A 14,128-nucleotide genomic window follows, 5' to 3' on the forward strand; every position below is an offset into this window, starting at 1 on the left:
GCACACCCAGGCCCAATGCTTAGGAGGACGGGCCCTGAGGGTGGAAAGAAGCCAGGCCACTGCCGGTTGGGGGGGAGCAGTGGGCCCAGGCCAACCTGGTGGTGGCGGGGGGCAGGAAGAGTGGGCTTGGGGCTGACGCAGGGGAGCGGGGGTAGGGGAGGAATGGGTCTGGGCCTGATGGGGGGAGGAGGCTTGCTCCTCCCCTCCCCCTTCAGCTGCCGTGTTGGACTGGGCCAGACCCACTGTTTCCCTTCCCCCTCTCACCCCTTGGCCGCGGCAGGCCGGCTTTTACCCTTGGCTTGGGCTCGCTTTCCCCCCTCCCTGGCGTCAGGCCCGGGTCCAGTCCTCCCCTGGTCCCACCATCACCGCTGATACCACGGCACAACTGCTCCTCCCCCCACACTTTGTGCCCGCTTGGGGACAGCAGGAGCAGGCTCAGGGCCGACGCAGGGGAGGGGGATGGGGGAGAAGTGAGCCTGGGCCTGAGTGAGGGAGGAAGCCTGTTCTTTCCCTGCCCTGGCTACTGCTGTGGCTGCGTTGGGCTGGGCCCACTCTGGGAAGAGGCAGTTCCTCATATAGCCAGGGACCAAACCATGTAGGGATTGATGCATACATATCAGTTCCTTGGACTGTGCCCAATGCTAATCTGTCAGGCATAGATGCAATATGCTCTGTTCAGTCAGCTTCACTAAGCAAGTGTACTTTTGTAAGATACAGAGCTTGGTTTAGATCAACATTTAAGACTCAGTTTGTCACACAGACATGCAGTGAAGTCATGCATCTCCTAAAATAAGCTGCTGTCCCTTTGTGAAGCCCAGGGACAGATTGAATAAGAGTAATCTGCAGTACTGCATGTCTGGCAAGCTTGATTTCTGGTGTAGGTAACTACGTGCATCATCTGCTGTGCATTTATCTATATGCAATGAATAAAGAATTAATTCTATTCTAACAGATAAAATTTATTCTGGTTTAATAGGCTCCAAACTAATTTTTTATACTTTGTCCCTTGTTTACTGTACTGTAGTAGCTAACCAGCAGAGGGCATTGTTTGCATGCAAAACAGCCTATATTGGAAAGACAAGTACAGAGGGGAAAAAAGGAGCTACCCAGCCTTTTTTGTATCTTTGTGAGGTTCAGGTGTTCCCAAGAGTGGGAGAGAATTACTGCCCATCTGCTGGGCAGGACTTTACCTGACTAGGAAATATATTTAAAAACTAGTGTCCCCACATCAAATGTGTATGTTTTGTTTGTTTTCCAGGTCCAAGGCTCGTGACACTAAAGTATTGATAGAGGACACAGATGATGAAGCAAACACATGAAACATCCACAGTCATGTTCCACATCCCTTGTTTTCCTTCTCTATTACCCATTTCTCCAACCAACCCAATCTCTGGTACGGTTCCAGCTGAAAACAGGAGAAAACACTAAACACACTTTCCGAGCTCTTCCGGACCGGATCCTATGGACTCCAACAAGCTCACTGTGTTTCGTTTAGTTTCTTCTGGTTTAATTTTGATTTTCTATTTTAAAAATAAATATTTTACTTCATTTTGCCAATCAGAGGACAGTTCAGAAAAGAAGTATCTAAGGATTGTTTACAATCACAACAAGGACACACACAAAAAACCTATCTGGTTGAAGAACAAGCATCATAGGGACTCCCTGATGGGACACTACCGAGAACACACTTGGCTTCTGCTTGGCCCGGTTTTTACTGGTTGAAACCGGACTTGGGTTTTTAACTCTGATTTTTTTGTTTTATTTTTCCTTCATATCCAGCGCCAAGGCACTGGCTGCACTTGCAGGGAAAGTGCATTTAGAGCAGTACCTTCATTCACGAAGCTACTTTTTAATTTGATGTAACTTTTCATATTTTTTTTGAAATATGATGTATTTGTTGCATATAGTTTTCACATTATTTATGATACTTAACAACCATATGAGAACAATTTTGAGTCCTGTGCAATGAAGGTTGTAAAAGTAAAACAAGGCAGAGGGGTGTAGATCTGGATTTTTCATGTGGGTTATTCCCTGCAAATCCCTCTTCCATGAGATAATTTGCACCAGTTTGACCTTCTATTCTATTCTTTTCTCCTTTTAAGAAATATTCTTCTCAGTTTAGTTTTATTTTAAACCAAAGTTTCTCTTTTGAATTTTAGTTGCTGCTTCTGTGTCAGAAGCCTGGACATGTTTCACATGCCAGTTCATCCTTGTCTTTCCTTGTGGCTGTAGGAAAACAGTGCAGATGATTCTGAGAACTTCTTGAAAGGAAAGTTAGAATAAATCCTGCCAGGAGTCCATATACCCAGGCAAAAAAATGGGTTAGTTCAGGTTAGGAGCTATTTTATCAACGCCTTAATCTTAATGAGATGAGGCTAGGGCACTGTTTACCCCTATATTAAACAGGGAGCTTTTCCATCATTCTGCTGCAGCTAGATACAGAAAAACTGACATTGAATGAGAAGAGAATCTGATCTGTTATGTGTGGGAGGAGGGTTTGTTACAGGGTTAGTTCAGAGGTAGGTCACTTAGAGAACTGGCACCCTGGAGCTTACCATGGGACAAAGAGGGATCTATATGTTGCCCAAAGGATACAAATCTTGGTCTTTTAAATGACATGTTAAATTGCACAGCTCACCTGGCATCAACCAAAAGCGTGCTGCCCAGTTGCGTTTTCAGCATGGTCAACAATGACGTTAGCTGCGGGCCAGACTTTCACTGGAAGTAGACTAGGGTAAAGGGCATCTTTACAGCTTAGCGAATTAAGTAGAAATGATGATTCCAGCTTGATAAAAATATAGCATATATTGATCTTCCCCATTTAGAAGAAAACAATGAGAATGTTTGTGAGGACTGTGCACAGCATCACTGGGGCTTTTGTGTTTGCATAAAGCTTTGACATGTATTACTATTAAGCGTAATATTACTTGTGCCCTACTCTGCTGCACTGAAGGCTGATATAATACCAAGGCCCTGGGGAAGCTACTTCAGTTTCCACTGACCCTTTTTCTGTCCCAAGGCTGAAGTTTCTCCGCAATTGAAGTCTCTGAATTCTTTTGGGATAGGGCATGGTCACCATGACTGATATGCTACTTCCTTGTTAATCACTCTTACGTGTATCCTAAGTACTTTTAGACTAATGGCACTGCCAGGGAGCTAACTGCATGCATTTATTCTAAGGGTTGAGTTGGAGGTGAAGCCCTTAACTAAGTCAGATTAATTTTTTACTTGTTTATTTACAATTAGATGATAGAAATCTTCGCTCAGTTTCTGTTAAATTATTTTTCTTTTATTAGCCAATCATACAGCTTATTGCATCTGGCTAGTGCGTTGCATTTTCTTAGTTTGCCTGCTGTGCCTCTTGCCCAGAGGAACTAAAGAAGGAAAACTTAATTGTATTCATCTATTTTAAATAGAGTAAAATAACTTCTATTTCAGTAGTAGTGAGCCAGTGCCCCTTGGCAGAGTAAGAGCTGCATTACAAGTATCTAAAGTATTGCCAGCTTCACTGTGCAACCTGAACTTACCAAGGAGCTTTGTTTGATGTGCCAGGAAATGCCTGAGCATTATCATTTGATTTGCTGAATATGATAATATCATTATGGTGGGTTGGATGGTGTGTATATTGTGTTAATCCTCCTGTGCAGCAGCTGGGGTTGGCTGGTATTACAGGCCCAGTCCACTCCAATGAAAGGGAATCTGAACAATGCAGACTAGCATAGAATTCTGTAGTTCACACTTTTGGTGCCCAGGAGTCTAGTTCCCCTCCCCAGTATTGACTGACTCATGACCATTGTTCTGACAGACAGATGCATCTGTTCATCTGGAAGTGGAGTCTATGATGACGAAGCCCTGCATTTCAGTGATTTTTTTGTCCTTTATTCAAAACCTTCTATTCAGGTTATAGCACACAGGGAGCAGAACTCTCTTATGTGGAAGGTAATGATGCACAGTGCTCTGGCAGTGAATGGCTAGAATGTCTTCAACAACTAAAATTCTCAGAGAATAGTGAGGCCCTATGTATCAATAGGCAGTTTAAAAGAAGTAGCATCCCACCCAAAAGGCACAATCAAAACTAATGATGCATCATTACTTAGCAAGTATTGCTTTAAAAATAAATTGTGCTTACTGCTATCTCTCCTTTGCGAAGCAAATGAAAAGTAACTGCTACAATTACAGCACCTGAAAATATTTTGTAATGTGGTACAGAGGAAATTTTAAAGCATCATGGAACAGTTAAAGGAAACAAAATATTCATTAATTTTGAACTCAGCTAGCAGAACTGAATGTTTGGGGAAGCTTACCTCTGATATCAGTAAGTGGCACTGTGTGAAATGATTAGATTTACAGCTGGCATTGAAGGAAGAAGCTAAGAACAGAGGTCTTGCTGGGTTTCCTTCAGCGGTGTATCAAAATCCACAAGGAGAGAACTCCCAATGCTGTCTAGATGTCTGTTTGTCTGCTTCTTCACCTGCTTTCTTTCCACTGCTCTGTTACAGAGCTCTCTACTATTTCCCTGGTAAAAACAAAAAACAACAAAAACCAAAAACATTTTGGCAATGAAGATACTCTCTGCAGGGAAGGTACCTAGAACCCAAGTCGGCATCCCTGAGTTCCCAGCAGCATGGTTTTCAAGGTTGTTCAGTTTTCAAGATTGCTGTTGCATGGGCTTGTATTCTGTGACTGCAGAGATTTTGGAAGTTAGCTTCGAAGGCTGGGATGGTTCCATGTCTAAATGAATAATATTTGGCCCATTGAATGAGATCTTGTCAGGTAGATCTAGCCAGGCAGCTGGTAACAGAAATATAGCTCTTCTAGTGAATGTTCTGCAAAGTAAGAGTGAGGAAATGACTTCTGTAATGGTCATTTGTATGGCTACTGCAGAAGGAAACAAGTATTATTAACAGATCCAGAATGTGGGGTGAGAGCAGAGCAGGAACCGGGTTTTTAATCTGATGTTTTGGACTACACCAAGGAGGGATGTTGGGACAGCTAGGAAACTGTTCCCAACTTCCATAAGCAAAAGCGGGGAAAGGCCCATGACCTGGTTATTCTATAACCATCCTCCCTTGTCTCTGGTCATGTTATACTCTAATAGCAGCTGGAATTGAGGTCTGACCAGGGTTCTCCTTTGTACTCAACTGAGTTATAAGAGCAGGAAAGGGGTCTCTGTTTTGGCTTTTGGATGATCCCATCCACAGAACTACACAACAGTGTCACCTCTAATTCTTGCTTGGAGTTCAGAGTCCAGATTGCCCAAACTTATTTCTTCCCTCCAAAATTTTGTAGGGCTATGCTGGTCAAGCAGATCCATTCTCAAAATGCAAAAGATTCATTACTGACAGTCTACATATGTCTGATTACCTGGATGCTTCCTTCAGCATCTGGCTGTACTGCATGAAAATGAAATTTTGATCCCTGGCAAAATGTTCATCCTAAATCCCAGGTTTTTCCTACTTTGCTTTAAGGAAGGGCGGGATCCCTATCCGGGGTTCCATAGACAGACATGATCTGAGAGGCAGGATGAAGCTGGTGGTGGAAGTAAGGAAATGGATTTTATTCATGGGGCAGGCTATGGATTTTCAGAGCCTGACTTGGCAAATAAAAGCCAGAATGCCCAGAGGCTCTGTATTAACTGTAATTGGTTTGAAATGAGAATGACCGTCACTCTAATTTCCATGGTTGCAGCCTGAATGCCCCTGCATTTAAAAATACAGGTATATCTGAGGCAAACTTTGCCTGCCCTATACCTTCATCCACACCAGCTCTTCTGTTCACTGTTTTTGTCTCCGATGCTCGTAGGAGGGTACTGACAATAAAGGTCTTGAAGAGGCAAGACATGGCCATTTGGAACTAGGGACAAATCTTTATTGTAGATCAGGAAGATTGATCCTCATCCTTTGGGGGAAAAAAGAAGAAAAGAAAACAAAGCTCTTCTTGCTACCATTCTGTTTACCTTTTTACATGTTGGTTCGTCTAACTTTCAGTAGTCTTTCGCTGCTATTCACACTACAGGCCCAAACAAACAAATTCTTTTCTCCCTCCCTCACTCATGTTTAACCAGCTTCTTGGGTCCAGCATGTCTTCTCTGACATGTCTCAGTGTAAACCTCAATTTACCCGTCAGTCATTGTTTCTGGCCTGACACATGCACATTAAGGGGAGAGGAAGAGTGCATTGGGCTTTGTAGCATTTGGCTTTGCCAATCTTGAGGCCTTTGCATCCAAGATCACAAAACATCGCAACAATGTTTCTATAGAGGGAGATGGAGGTTGTAGTTGCCCCTGAGCCAGGTTGACAGGGAGCTAAAGATCCCTGGAGTATTTTTACTGCAAAGCAAAACTCCAAAAAGTGATGGAGACCAGGGCCAACTTTTTCAAATGTGATTCAGCTACCCATCTTGAGGCATTTCACAGAATATAATGGCCTGACTTTTTTCAGAGGCTGAGTTGCTTGTGGCTCCCTTTGACCTCAGCAGAAGTTGTGTATGCTGAGTGCCTCTGAAAAAAACGGTAACTTACTTTAAAGTGCCCAATATTAGGACACCCAAGTTGGGAAATATCCTATCCCAGGCATTTTGGTGATTCTATAGGTCCTGCTTGATAGGATGACTAGGGTGCTGAGGACCAAACCGACTTGGTTGGAATTGAGCGATTCAACCCAAGTGCTGCCTTAAGGGCTCCATAGTCTCCTTTATTCTTTCTGCAGCAGTATTAATTAGCGCTAAAAAGCTGTTCTGTCTCAAACTCTTTTTTTCTGGAAGGCTGTGAGTTGGTTTGGCTTATTGGGAAAGTGGAGAATTGAGACTCCTTGGGGAAGGGTGAAAAATCACTATACCAACTTTAGACATTGTCAGACTCTCTTAGCCATTGACCCCCAGCTCAATATTGTGACACTAAAAACCTGACTTGAGTCCCAGAAAGGAAGTCATTGCATATATTGGGGCAAATCTAATTATCTACCATTGGCAGTGATTTCATAGATTCCTAGAACGTAGGCTGGAAGGGACCTCGAAAGATCATCGGGTCCAGCCCCAAGTAAGTAATGAAGCTTCTCACCTGTTGGATTAAAGTCATTACTACAAATCTTAAGGTGCTAGTCACTAAAGCTGTCAGAGAAACGCAGAGTTTCCAAGGTCAAAGGGACCAGAAACACTGAGATAAAGTCTGGTCTTAATTCCCCTGCTGCCCAGGCAGGGCTGAGCTAGCTCTGTTCTGTGCCACTGCAGCGCTGTAATGGAGGTGAGAGGACAGTTGCTGCGAGTCCTGGGGCTAGAATTAGGCCAGAAAAATGCGTAATTCCTTTCGGTTCTTAAAGCCAAATTGTGAGCCCTTTTCAGCACACAGGAAATCTCTTTAGCCTGTTACCTTGCGACTTACCAGTTTTCTAACTATCCTGTAGATCCTTCTATTAAATGAACAGTATTAGGAAGGGGGCTGGGGCGGGAATGTATTTGCCCCTTCAGCAACCCCCTTGTCCCACTGTCATCTTTCTCTACCCCTTCTCCCCTGCTGTGTTGGTCTAAATGATTATTCTATGAATCTCTGAGCTGTAGATGTCAAAAGTAACTATGGAATGTGATTAGTCCTCTGTGGGTGCTTTCTTTCTTTTCCTCTCTCTTTTTCTGTCCCCTTCTCCACTCTTTCTTTTCTGGCTAAGTGGAAAAGGTGAGGACAAAGACTTGCCGCTTGCTTGGACTCATGATGTATCTGTGACTGCGCTATTAGCTGTCCCCTTTTTCCCCCCACCCCCTATGGATCTGAATTTGAAGTGTGGCATACCCTTCCTGATAAGTAGGTTTTAAAAAAAACAAAAACATAAAAAAAAAAAATTACTGCACACTGTGGTACTGTTTCCTAGTTCTAGGTGGTTGTGTCCCAGAGTTCCTGTGGTTCTGTGTTTTTAAAAGGAAAAAGTGATTGGTTACTAAAATCTGTCCTTTTTTCATTATTACAAGCTCTTTGTTTTCCAACGCTCTGCTGCTGCTGGCTCCTTTGTCACCGCCTCCTGCGCCTCCCCCCCACCGCGCTGCCCCGCGGGTGAGTGCAGCGCAGCGCGGGAAACGCCCCCCGCCGCTGTGTGCTCCTGCCGCGGGGAGCATGCGCAGTCGCGCCCGCTCGCGTGGCGGGGGCAGGGGTGCCGGGGGAGCGGCTGCCGCTCGAGGGCGGTGCGTGAGGGGTCCGGGTGGAGCCGGTCCCTGCCCATCCCGTGCCCTACGTGGCTGCAGCGGGTGAAAGCCGTTCCCGGTCCCCTCTTAGCCGCTCCGCGAGGTTCGTGAGCCCGGCTCGGCCGTGCGTGAGGAGGGAGGGGACGGGGGCCCTCGGCCCTGGGGGCGGGTGGGCTGCGTCCCCTCCGCCTCATCCCCAGGGCCGGCGACTCCTACATCGGCGGGGGGGAGGGGTGTCGGGGATTGCGGATTTTGGACCATAAATCATCACCGCTGCGGTCTTGTGTTGCTCGGAGTCTTTTCCCCGCTTATGACATGCCCTTGTCGGGCTCCGCCCCGGGACAGATCCAGAGTCCAGGGTCGCATGGGTTGCTTCTGCGAGCCCACTGCCCTGTGCTGGGAGCTGGGTGCATCTCATCTGCCGCCTTTACTCCTCATCCTCTAAAAATGGCAAGGAGGAAAATCTTTGCCTCCTGGTTGCAAGGGCGCTTTCATCATTGACGGACAAGGTTCTTTGGCTGAATCTGATATCCTTTATTAGACTTACTCAGATAGTTGGAAAGATTTTTCTAAGCAAGCTTTCATTGACTGACATTTGGGGGATGCAGGGTTTTGAAGGCTCCTTTTGAACTTTTCCCAAGCTTGAAAGAGTTTCTTAATCCTTTGCAACTTCAACATCACCTCTTCTCTAGGCCAGCAAGAAGAATTTCCCATTCCCATTATGTTCTCTCACCTGGTTTGGTCATTGCGACAGAAGCTGACCCTACTCCCAACTTGTAATGTAATTATGGGTGCTACTGTGGACAGAACAATTTTGAGGAGGGTGTGCACATAGTGAGGTGCATCATCAGGTATAAAACAACAGTATGCATCATCAGTATAAAGCAACACTGTTTTCTCTGATGAAAAATATAAACTAGAAGCTTAACTAATATGGGCCTAGGGCTGTATTGAAGGAAAACCAAATATAACTTAGTTGGAATAAATTGAAAACAGTCTGCAGTAGGCTCTTCATTACCAGGGACAGCCAACAGACTGCATGCAACATTGCAGAACAAAGGGTAGCTTTATTGGCGGAACATCAGGGCCATTAAAAAAGAGAGTCGTTAACACCTGTGGAATGAAGAGTTGGGAAGGGAGCAGGGAGATGATAATGAGCCATGGAGTCAATTGACTAGAAATGCTGCTGCCAGGCAATTGGTTTTGAACTGTGGATGGAGCAGGAATCAGAGGGGTGCAAGTACACCAGCACATCCCCAGATCCACCTTTGTGTGCGTGCAGTAAATCTCTGGTGCTAGAATGTTAGCATTTTTCTTACCTTCTCACTTTCCCTTCATGCAGCCAAATGTCCTGCCATTTACTGCAACAGTTCCCTGGCTTGCAGAGTTCAATATTTTTCTGTATCTCATCTCATCTGGATAAAGATGTTGGAGGATTTCACTGTTTAGCTTATACTCTCTAATCTACTCCTAAACCCAACTGTTTTCCAGTGTACTCTGAATGATTCCCAGCAGTTGCCATCTAGTGTGCCAATCACCTTGCTTGTCTAAATCCCATTGCATCAGGCTGTGAAGTTCCCGATTTGCTTATATTAAAGCTGGAACATAATGAGGCAGTCTTATAGTGAATACCTTTATGGATAAAACACGTGACCCATTTGACATCTCATACCTAGGCTCTTTTGGCACTTGGAAGGAGCTGTTATTAAAGGCAGTTTTCCACCCACACCCTCCTTATTCTTTATCTGTTTAAGATGTGGAATTTTATCAGAGGTTTATAGTTCATAGAATCATAGAAAGTGAGGGTTGAAGGCAACCTCAGGAAATCATCCAGTCCAACCCCCTGCTCAGAGCAAGACCATCCCCAAATATATCATCCCAGCCAAGGCTTTGTCAAGCCAGGCCTTAAAAACCTCCAAGGATGGAGATTCCACCACATCTCTAGGTAACCCAACCCAGTACTTCACCAGCCGCCTGTGTAGCTTCCCTTTGTAACCACCCTTCAGGTACTTAAAGGCTGCTATCAAATCCGCCCTCAGTCTTCTCTTCTGCAGACTAAACAAGCCCAGTTCCCTCAGCCTCTCCTCAGAAGTCATGTGCCCTTGCCCCCTCACCATTTCTGTTGCCCTCTGTTGGTCTCTTCTCAGCTTTTCCACATCCTTTCTATAGAGACCAAAAATGGCATGGTACTCCAGGTGTGGCCTCACCAGTGCAGAATACAGGGGAATAATTACTTCCCTTGTTTTGCTGGCAACACTTCTACTAATGCAGCCCGGTATGCTGTTAGCCTTTATGGCAACAAGGGCACACTGTTGATTTGTATCCATCTTATTGTCCACTGTAACTCCCAAGTCCTTTTCTGCAAAGCTGCAGCTTAAGCCAGTTGGTCCCAAACCTATTGTGCATGGGATGCTTCCATCCTAAGTGCAGGACTTTGCATTTGTCCATGTTGAACGGTATACAATATCTTTTGGCTCAACCCTTTAATTTGTCCCCTTCACTGAATCCTAACCTTACCCTCCAGCGCATCTACTACACCCCCAGCTTGGTGTCATGCACGAACTTGCTTAGGGTGCAATCTATCTCATTTTCCAGATTTGTTGATGAAGATATTGAACAAAACCAGCCTCAGAACCAACCCCTGGGTCACTCCATTTGATACCGGCTGCCACCTAGACCTCAAGCCATTGATCACTGCTCATTGAGCCAGACAATCCAACCAGCTTTCTTTCAGTGTCACCCCACTTAACCTCTTACAGTAGTCCCATTTTCAAGGGCTTCCAGATATCTTATTAAACATAGCCTTCCTCATGATAGTAGATTGAAACCTGTCTGAGACAGTTACGCAGGACTATCAATAAGTTCCAGTTTAAGCAGTTTTCCCTTTTATTAGGGAGAACAAAGATGAAACTGGGTTTTTTGAAGCTCCATCATAACATCCCTTTGTTTTAAGATGCATATAAACATGTGCATTGACATAGTTGTGCACAACAATATAATACAATTGACATTAAAATGTATAGAAAAAAACTTACAGTACAAAAGTGTTACAGGACATACTGCATATAAGATACTTTGCTTACAGTTCACGTAGTCATCCTGGCCACATTTTGTTGGAGTAGTAGCTTTTTTTCTGCAGCTGTGCACAATTCAGTTAACATGTTCATCTTACTAGGCTATTAATGTGAATAGCAAAGTCTTCCATGCCACAGTGTTTTGTAGAGCTCCACGGAAGTTCTTTTCTTATCTTTTTCAACCAACTTAATCGTCTTCTGTTGATTTATCGTTGATTTCCCCCATGCAATCAGTACTTCTGTGGTTTGGTAACCAGACTCTGTGCTGAGTTTCATACCTATGTCATTGTACTTCATAGAGTCAACATTTCGCATGTTCATTGACCTATCAGTTCTTTAAGGTCACCAGTTGGCCCATCTAAGGAACCCTTTTCCACATCAGTACCCATTCCTTCAAAAGCAAACCCAGTTTTATGGAAACATTTTTTTTGAAGCTATCGGGTCCAACTTGGTTTGTAGCAACAGAAATCCAGTAGATGGCATCCAGCACAGAAGTCTTCTTTGCAAGTTTGGTGATATTTTTTCAATAATGATTGTAGCAGTAGCCTTCTGCAGTGAGCTTTTAGGCACTTAATAACACTGTGATGCCTTGGCTGTGTGACACTGATCATGTTGCAAAGATAATAAAAAAAAAACTTTACAATTGACAGTTTTAGGGTAGAGTGTCATGCAGTATTAATCAAGGAATACACAAGACTTCACATTCTTCTTTTTTATTTTATTGTTGAAATCTTAAAGCCAATTTTCCAGCAGACATCATCCATGCCTTCTTGTTTGCACACCAAGTTCCAAGCAAATCATCCTTAATGTTTTTGAAACATCGCGGATTTAGTGATTTCCCTGTTACCAAAGGTTTCTCGACTGTTTTTGTCCACAAAACCACACACCAATAGAATAAGTCTCTCTTGCTTTTCCCAATACACTCTTCAGTTTCCAAAGTTACTGTCATGTTTTCATAGGAAATGCTCTAAAAGCAATCCTGTCTCATCGCAGTTTAATAAATTTCTAGGCTTGTAATCTTTGCTTAGCAGTTTTACACCATCTAACCATTTACTCATGGATTCTTTCTTCTTGATGTTAGCCTTGCTTCATTGCTCAGTGTTAAGTTGTGTCAAGCTTTGGAAGCTGTAGCCATCTATTTGATGCTTTAAACTTATGTATTGCAAGTTTCTCCGTGACCAGTTCTGCCTGACTGCAGAAACGTTTTTGATGCAGGCAGATTTCGTGCATGGACATCTACAAACCATGTGTAAACAAATCCTTGCTGCCTGTAGTCTGAAATTTTTACTTTAATTTTTTTTGCATGCCACTCACTAGGCAACCACTCCTTTATCTTGTCTTTTATTTTTTTAAATGTTGTAGATCTATGTTTTACTACATTGAAACTTAACTGTCAACTGTTTAGCATCTAACTTTTCTTGTTCATTACCTTCTGATGACTTCTATCTTTTGTTGCAGTGTTAGTGTTTTTCCTGTCTGCCATCACACCACAAGTGTGATCCACTCTGGCCTTGTCAATGTTACTGGACTGTGGAACTTGTTATAGGGAAGACAGAGCAGAAGTATGCAAAATACAAGCACAGCTCTAGTGGTCCAAGGTTCAAATCCCAGCCTTCCCAGGCACACCACTGTGTTTATTTTTGTTAAACATGTTTTGTGTTCCTTTTTTAATTTCAATATTTTTATATGTTCTCCAATTCTGTGAGTGCAAAATACATACAGTAATTACTTTTCATGCTGTCCACAGGCTCATTGCACACACTCTCCCCTGCTCAGCATGTAACAACAGAGGGCTAATAAAGAACGTAGCATGCACTCTCACTCTCTCTCCTTCCACACTCCTGGGGTTTCCATGTTTTCCCATGATATACAGTAGGGGTGGGCAAAATACGGCCCATGGGCCAGATCTGCCCCACGAGGCCGTTCTGCAGGGCCCCTAAAAAATTTAGAAAATTAATATTTCTCTGCCCTTGGTTCCCGTAAAAAAATGACAGGAGCCAAGGTCAGTAGGACCCAAGGTCAGTAGGACCCAGGGGAAGCCCCAACGGGCTCCCACAACAGCAGGGCCCGCCCAGCTCTGCCCCCCAGCCAGAAGCCCCAGTAGGGGCTTCTGGCCTGGGACCATGTCGCTGCCCCATGCTGGACCCACAGGTAAGGGGGAAGTGGGGGGGAAAGAAGCCCGGGGAAAAGCTGAGTGGGGGGGAGGGGAAAGGGGGGAGTGGCCCCTCGCCCACCCCGTGGCTGGTGTCCTGCACTGCAGCTGCTCACTGCCCGCCTGGGGCTGCCTGTACCTGCTCCAGACAGCCCTGCACAGACTGCGAGTGGCTGCAGCAGGGAGCACCAGCCATGGGACAGACGAGGGGCCACTTCCCCCCCCCCCCCCCCACGCTCAGCTTTTCCCTGGGCTGCTTCCCTACTCCTTCCCAGCATGGAGGAAAGTGGCCCTTCCCTGCCCTGTGGCTGGTGCTCTCTGCTGCAGCCACTCACAGCCTGTGCAGGGCTGTCCGGAGCAGGCACAGGCAGCTCCAGGTGGCCTGCAAGTGGCTGCAGTGTGGGGCACTGGCCACGGGGTAGGCGAGGGGACACTTCCCTCCCAAGCTCAGCACCACCTTGTAACCCAGTCCCATGACCAGCCTGGGCCCCAGATGGCTCCGGGCTCACCCATTGGGGCTGTGCATGGTGACAGCAGCTGCGGCCTGCCTGCTTGCCACACTGGGCAGTGTTTGTCACTACCGCCTGCAGGCTGCCCAGGGCGCAAGCTCCGGGTGGGCAGCAGCTGGTGCTGAGCGTGGCGACAAGTGGCCCCTCACTTGCCCTGTGACTGGTGCCCCACACTGTAGCCACTTGCAGCCCACGTGGGGCTGTCTGTGCCCGTTCAGGACAGCCCC

At 45.4% G+C, this 14,128-nt stretch overlaps 2 protein-coding genes across 2 annotated transcripts in view; both read left to right on the forward strand.

Annotated features, from left to right (window-relative positions):
* Positions 1-7,971, forward strand: part of XPR1 (xenotropic and polytropic retrovirus receptor 1) — a 207,051-nt gene extending 199,080 nt beyond the window's left edge. Inside the window, exon 15 of the mRNA XM_090047853.1 lies at positions 1,259-7,971. Within this exon, the coding sequence (XP_089903979.1) occupies positions 1,259-1,319 (61 nt within the window). The 3' untranslated portion in view covers positions 1,320-7,971. The remainder of the gene's footprint in view (positions 1-1,258) is intronic.
* Positions 7,972-8,125: 154 nt separating this feature from the next.
* The window catches only part of KIAA1614 (KIAA1614 ortholog), a 65,591-nt gene continuing 59,588 nt past the window's right edge, over positions 8,126-14,128 (forward strand). Inside the window, exon 1 of the mRNA XM_090047850.1 lies at positions 8,126-8,269. The gene's annotated coding sequence lies outside the window, so the exon portion shown is untranslated. The remainder of the gene's footprint in view (positions 8,270-14,128) is intronic.

Source organism: Crocodylus siamensis, chromosome 5 (genome assembly GCF_052110815.1).
Source record: "Crocodylus siamensis isolate JL-2025a chromosome 5, ASM5211081v1, whole genome shotgun sequence".
Lineage (NCBI taxonomy): Eukaryota > Metazoa > Chordata > Crocodylia > Crocodylidae > Crocodylus > Crocodylus siamensis.